Source organism: Oncorhynchus mykiss, chromosome 2, assembly GCF_013265735.2.
Source record: "Oncorhynchus mykiss isolate Arlee chromosome 2, USDA_OmykA_1.1, whole genome shotgun sequence".
Taxonomy (NCBI): domain Eukaryota; kingdom Metazoa; phylum Chordata; class Actinopteri; order Salmoniformes; family Salmonidae; genus Oncorhynchus; species Oncorhynchus mykiss.
The window spans coordinates 8,391,114-8,398,433 of NC_048566.1; the positions used below are offsets into that span (position 1 = coordinate 8,391,114).

General features: G+C 38.7%; 1 protein-coding gene across 3 annotated transcripts; it reads right to left on the bottom strand.

Moving 5' to 3' along the window:
* Nucleotides 1–2,671: 2,671 nt before the first annotated feature.
* Nucleotides 2,672–4,363, bottom strand: LOC100136714 (Dermo-1). Of its 3 annotated transcripts, none has more exons than XM_021586325.2 (2): nucleotides 3,593–4,363; nucleotides 2,672–3,257 (listed from the first exon to the last, which is right to left on the bottom strand). In XM_021586325.2, the coding sequence occupies exon 1, from the start codon at nucleotides 4,124–4,126 to the stop codon at nucleotides 3,623–3,625; it is 504 nt and encodes a 167-aa protein (XP_021442000.1). In that variant the 5' UTR covers nucleotides 4,127–4,363; the 3' UTR covers nucleotides 2,672–3,257; nucleotides 3,593–3,622. The 3 variants fall into 3 exon arrangements, with proteins under 3 accessions (XP_021442000.1, XP_021441992.1, NP_001118149.1); XM_021586317.2 differs by having other exon boundaries at nucleotides 3,716–4,154; NM_001124677.1 differs by lacking the exon at nucleotides 2,672–3,257 and having other exon boundaries at nucleotides 3,623–4,114.
* Between the last annotated feature and the right edge of the window lie 2,957 nt (nucleotides 4,364–7,320).

A 7,320-nucleotide genomic window follows, 5' to 3' on the forward strand; every position in this document is an offset into this window, starting at 1 on the left:
AATAGATTAGAAGTAGCCTAAAATAATACAGACAAGACAGTCAATTACAATAGGCCTGCTTCATCGTCTAGGCTACATACTAGGCTATATGCAATATCATGATTTAAGGTGTTATGAATCGCATATCAATATATATCACAATTGAATAGGCCTATATCAATTTAGTATGTTTCAGCTTTTGCAAAACTATTCTCAATTTCTCATTAAAGAAAGAAGAAAGTTCACGCAACTGATCAATCATGTCGATTTGCAACCTAATTTATCAGGAACATTGAGTAACTTCATTTATCAGAAACATGGAATAATCTCATTTATCAGGAACACAGAATAATCTAATATATCAGGAACATGGTATAACCTAATTTAATAGGAAAACAGAATAACCTAATTTATCAGGAAAACGGAATAACCTAATTTATCAGGAACATGGAATAACCTCCTTTATCAGGAACATGGAAATACCTAATTTATGAGGAAAACAGAATAATCTATTTTATCAGGAACATGGAATAATCTAATTTATCAGGAACACTGAATAACCTCATTCATCAGGAACATGGAATAAACTCATTTATCAGGAACACAGAAAAAACTCCTTTATCAGGAACATGGAAATACCTCATTTATGAGGAAAACAGAATAATCTCTTTTATCAGGAACACTGAATAACCTAATTTATCAGGAACATGGAATAAACTCATTTATCAGGAACGTGGAATAACCTTCTTTATCAGGAACACTGAATAACCTCATTTATCAGGAACATGGAATAAACTAATTTATCAGGAACATGGAATAAACTCATTTATCAGGAACACTGAATAAACTCATTTATCAGGAACACTGAATAACCTCATTCATCAGGAACGTGGAATAACTTTCTTTATCAGGAACGTGGAATAACCTAATTTGTCAGGAAATTGAATCATCTAATTTACCAGGAACATGTAATAACCTAATTGATCAGGAAAATGGAGTAACCTCATTTATCAGGAAAATGGAATAACCTAATTTATCAGGAACATGGAATAACCTCATTCATCAGGAACATGGAATAACCTCCATCAGGAACATGGAATAACCTCCATTGGGAACATGGAATAACCTCATTCATCAGGAACATGTAATAACCTCCATCAGGAACATGTAATAACCTCCATTAGGAACATGGAATAACCTCCATTAGGAACATGGAATAACCTCCATCAGGAACATGTAATAACCTCCATTAGGAACATGTAATAACCTCATTCATCAGGAACATGTAATAACCTCCATTAGGAACATGGAATAACCTCCATTAGGAACATGGAATAACCTCATTCATTAGGAACATGTAATAACCTCCATCAGGAACATGTAATAACCTCCATTAGGAACATGTAATAACCTCATTCATTAGGAACATGGAATAACCTCCATCAGGAACATGGAATAACCTCATTCATCAGGAACATGTAATAACCTCCATTAGGAACATGTAATAACCTCATTCATCAGGAACATGGAATAACCTCATTCATCAGGAACATGGAATAACCTCATTCATCAGGAACATGGAATAACCTCATTTATCAGGAACATGGAATAACCTCATTCATCAGGAACATGGAATAACCTCATTTATCAGGAACATGGAATAACCTCATTCATCAGGAACATGGAATAACCTCATTCATCAGGAACATGGAATAACCTCCATCAGGAACATAGAATAACCTCATTCATCAGGAACATGGAATAACCACATTTATCAGGAACATGGAATAACCTCATTTATCAGGAACATGGAATAACCTCCATCAGGAACATGGAATAACCTAATTCATCAGGAACATGGAATAACCACATTTATCAGGAACATGGAATAACCTCATTTATCAGGAACATGGAATAACCTCCATCAGGAACATGGAATAACCTAATTCATCAGGAACATGGAATAATAACAAATGTCAACACTATAGGCTTTAGTGACGCACAAAGTGTTGCTACACAATTATAAACGGCAAAGTTTGCCCACTACTATACAATAATAATTAAAGCAGTAGTCTGGTTTATTTTACAAATAGGCTAATAATAATATTGTTCATAATAATAATAATAATACATTATTCCAACGATGTCCGTTCATTACTACAGAACAAACCTAATAAATAGTATGATTATTTAGTCTTTCATAACCTATAGTCCCATTGGGTCGAGAGAAATCCGATATTCGGAGGCATTTCAGGAGTATGTTGGTTTAAGATGAAGCGTGATTATGTTGATTATAAGACCATGCCAAAAACAACCGTGAAACGTTTCCCAGGTGGACACAGTTTAAATACATTTCATACACCCCTCTTACTGAATGACCTCTGCGAAAGTTGTTGTCCTAAATGTGAATGTTAAGCATGGTCCACTTGTGGATTGGAGCAGGACACATTATAAACATTCACTTCAATGTGAAGACTTACCGCCAATTTATTAACTATTTGTGTCAGAATAAAAATCGAAGTAGCCTAACTGGTAGCCTACCAGATAACTCTGCTGCATAAGATTGCATGTTTGCATCAAAAGAGGGAATTACTAAAGTATTTGACAATTGTTCGATCCTAGGACATTTAGATTTGTATAATCATACCATATGTGTTTGGTTGAAACTTAATTAATGAAGTAAAAAGGGAAATTGTTTTGTTTTATCATTTACTTTATTGCGGAAAATATACAATTATTTACACAACAATAATAAAAATAGGAATGCATTTCAGACATAGGATCTATTCCTCATGTAACACGTGTCATCAATAAATAAATAAATGTATTCTGAAAAGAATAACCTCAATTATTTTTGCACAGGTTGGCGACACATTATTTCAACCCATTAGCCTATAATACCGCAGTCAGTCCACATCGAAAGTCTCACACGGAAACTGAGACAAATGCGTCGATGCTGCCCTTTAACCTCCACAGAATACTGTCCACAGAGTCAAAGACATGCATGAAAACATACATTTCCAAGTAACATTCGTCGTCAACAATAAAAAAACTAACGTATTTCAGAATGTAGTAGTGTAGTAGCCTAGCACTCGAATGCAGATCCAGGTCGTCCAAACGCGGGCCTTTCCCAGGCAAAGTGCTCTCCCCACGCCCTGTCCTTTTTGGTTTTAAATGGTTGTCAAAGTTTGCTCCCATAAACCGCAGCTTTGTGTGTTTCCAGCATTATTCTCCAGAATTGCCCCGTTGTCATACTGATAAGCAGAATCAGCTGTCACCTGCAGATCAGAACAATTATAAAAAAGACGATTAATTATTGACGCCTGACTACGAAAAAGTTCAACAAAACACAGCAACCTAGACTTGTTTATGGCTGCAGTATGACTCACAGATCCAGGAAAGTACAACAGTCTATTAAAGTAGAACACTATTTAAACTGATACTGTTAAAAAAAACAATAGCCCAAATAGGCTGTAGTCAAATGTAGTAGGCCCATAGGCCTAAAGTGATTGTTTTTGTATTTAGCCATTTTGTACAACGAACATCAACTGAAATGGTTGCAATGTAGTACGGTCTTAAAAAGTAAGACAATGAGTTGGAAAACAGAGCATACCATTTTGGACTACAGCTCTTCGGCCGTGAGCTAGTGAGATGCTGACATGGACCAAGCGCCCTCCATCCTCCACACAGAAAACGCATAGCTTAATCTCTCATGAGCCACATAACTACAACTTGCCATTTTGGAGTCCAATTCATCGCTCTGCAGAACTTGGTACAGGAAATCGATGTACCTGGCAGCAAGTTTTAAGGTTTGTATTTTGCTCAGTTTGTCTGAAGGCAAAGTGGGGATGATTTTCCGCAAAGACGAGAAAGCTTCGTTGAGTGACTGCGTCCTCTGCCGCTCGCGCACGTTCGCCATGACTCGTTGCGTCTGTAGGTCTTCGAAAGAATGTGGACTGCTGCTGCTTGACTTTTTCCCTCTTTTCCCAGGGGTAGGGCTATCTGAATCCTCCCCGTTTTTCCTGCTTGATGTCCTTTTCCTCCCACATCTCTTCGGTTGCCTATCCAGTTCCCCCTCACTGTTGCCGAGACTGTCTAGTGGAGAGCCTGGGGAGCTCGACTCTTCCCCGGTCATTTCCTCAGACATCACCCCTCAGTTAGAAGACAGACAAGCGACAGTCAGTCCGAATGATCCACGCATCAAGTTAACGGTTATTTCCAGTTGCGCCTTCGATTCACCGCCTTTGAAGACACCAATAATAAAGTATCCATACATGGGATCCCGAGACAAGAAATGTTTTCTGATACTTGAGAAAGTTACGGAGTTCTTATAGCCTGTATGGCGTAAAGATTTGGAGAGAGAGAGGATTGGCCAATAAAGTATATTACGTGTAAAGAGGGGTGGGCGCGAGCAAGGAACTATGAGGAACTCCTCTCGCTGCATGGTCTGCTGAAAACAAAGTCGGAGACCGCTGAAAGCTACTTCATCAATGGCGGGATTGGTATTGTATAGCCTAGAATATAAATAGGATAGGCTTATCAAAGTAACACATTTTGTTTGATCTGAATCTCATTTAATATGCTAATGTGTAATGACACTATTAGGTCAAACATAAATATGTTTAAGCGTTGAATGCAATATTTGTTTTTACGCTGCAACAAACAATCTAGATTTTAACTCAATGTATCCCATGCACCATGTTGTAATTCAAGATGAAATTAAACACTAAAGTAAAACAGTAACACGATATGGAGCAAAACGATGAATACCTAAACGTTATTCTTATATTCCGCTAGTTTGGATAAACATGATCATTATACGCTGGCTCATTCATGCGCACAAGTAGAGCGTATCCAATAGACCACACACACACCACCTGTAAACATACAACTGGCAACCCGCTGCTGACCCAACCTTTAATTTACCTAAACAGTTTTCGAGGTAATTATCCTGGATGAGAATGATCCTGGGTGAGAATGATTCTGGATGAGAATGATTCTGGGTGAGAATGATCCTGGATGAGAATGATCCTGGATGAGAATGATCCTGGATGAGAATGATTCTGGATGAGAATGATCATGGATGAGAATGATCCTGGATGAGAATGATCCTGGATGAGAATGATTCTGGATGAGAATGATCCTGGATGAGAATGATCCTGGATGAGAATGATCATGGATGAGAATGATCCTGGATGAGAATGATCCTGGATGAGAATGATCCTGGATGAGAATGATCCTGGATGAGAATGATCCTGGGTGAGAATGATTCTGGATGAGAATGATCCTGGATGAGAATGATTCTGGATGAGAATGATTCTGGATGAGAATGATCCTGGATGAGAATGATCCTGGGTGAGAATGATTCTGGATGAGAATGATCCTGGATGAGAATGATTCTGGATGAGAATGATCCTGGATGAGAATGATCCTGGATGAGAATGATCCTGGATGAGAATGATCCTGGATGAGAATGATCCTGGATGAGAATGATTCTGGATGAGAATGATCCTGGATGAGAATGATTCTGGATGAGAATGATTCTGGATGATAATGATCCTGGATTAGAATGATTCTGGATGAGAATGATCCTGGATGAGAATGATTCTGGATGAGAATGATTCTGGATGAGAATGATCCTGGATGAGAATGATCATGGATGAGAATGATCATGGATGAGAATGATCATGGATGAGAATGATCCTGGATGAGAATGATCCTGGATGAGAATGATCCTGGATGAGAATGATCCTGGATGAGAATGATCCTGGATGAGAATGATCCTGGATGAGAATGATCCTGGATGAGAATGATTCTGGATGAGAATGATCCTGGATGAGAATGATCCTGGATGAGAATGATCCTGGATGAGAATGATTCTGGATGAGAATGATCCTGGATGAGAATGATCCTGGATGAGAATGATCCTGGATGAGAATGATCCTGGATGAGAATGATTCTGGATGAGAATGATCCTGGATGAGAATGATCCTGGATGAGAATGATCCTGGATGAGAATGATCCTGGATGAGAATGATTCTGGATGAGAATGATTCTGGATGAGAATGATCCTGGATGAAAATGATCCTGGATGAGAATGATCCTGGATGAGAATGATCCTGGATGAGAATGATCCTGGATGAGAATGATTCTGGATGAGAATGATCCTGGATGAGAATGATCCTGGATGAGAATGATCCTGGATGAGAATGATCCTGGATGAGAATGATTCTGGATGAGAATGATCCTGGATGAGAATGATCCTGGATGAGAATGATCCTGGATGAGAATGATCCTGGATGAGAATGATTCTGGATGAGAATGATTCTGGATGAGAATGATCCTGGATGAAAATGATCCTGGATGAGAATGATCCTGGATGAGAATGATCCTGGATGAGAATGATCCTGGATGAGAGTAAACTGAGATATTTTTTCTTTAAGGGCATTTAAATGTGTCCTTAACTGGAATCCATGTATTTATACATGAATACGAGACTTAGTCCATACTTTCTGTTGACTAGGCTACTGCAGTACTACTTTTAGCCCCTTATTCTGGAAACTAGAGATGCGTTTGAGTCCAACAATATCATAGTCCTCTATAGCCACAATTCTTCAGTGTTGTTGAAACTCCAATTCTACATGGGCATCAGTGTTGTTGAAGCTCTCTTGAGAAGACTGTAACTACATTGTCCACAAGAGGGCATATACCTCTATCATTATCTTTATCTCTAGACTCTAGAGCAGAGCTCTCCAACCCTGTTCCTGGAGAGTACCCTCCTGTAGGTTTTAACTCCAACCCTGTTCCTGGAGAGCTACCCTACAGGACGGTAGCTCTCCAGGAACAGAGTTGGAGTTAAAACCTACAGGACGGTATCTCTCCAGGAACAGGGTTGGAGTTAAAACCTACAGGACGGTATCTCTCCAGGAACAGGGTTAGAGTTAAAACCTACAGGATGGTATCTCTCCAGGAACAGGGTTGGAGAGCTGTGCTCTATAGTCACTAGACCAGGGTTCCCCAACTGGCGCGTTTTTAAATTTAATTATTCATTTATTTTTACTTTTATTATTGTTGGACATAAAATATTGTTCCCAAGTATTCCCTCGCATACGATCAATAGAAATGTAAGCAAGGTTTGAAAGGATTACGTTTTAGTGAAATATTATATCTGTTTGGGTTTGGGGTCAATTTGCAGCCTGCAAATTATTTTAAATTATGTTCCGGCCCGCGACCAAAAATCTTCCCACGGCTGAATCTAGTTTGATGATCCCTGCTCTATAGCGTTTCTAATTGGAAGATATTCCCCCATGCTATAAAAGTGAAGTCTCATTTACAGTAATT

Coding starts and splice junctions, on each gene's coding strand:
- LOC100136714 (XM_021586317.2), bottom strand. CDS start 4,126: ATGTCTGAGGAAATGACCGGGGAAGAGTCGAGCTCCCCAGGCTCTCCA. Junction 3,258..3,715: donor ATGAATTGGACTCCAAAATG/GCAAGTTGTAGT, acceptor TCTGATCTGCAG/GTGACAGCTGATTCTGCTTA.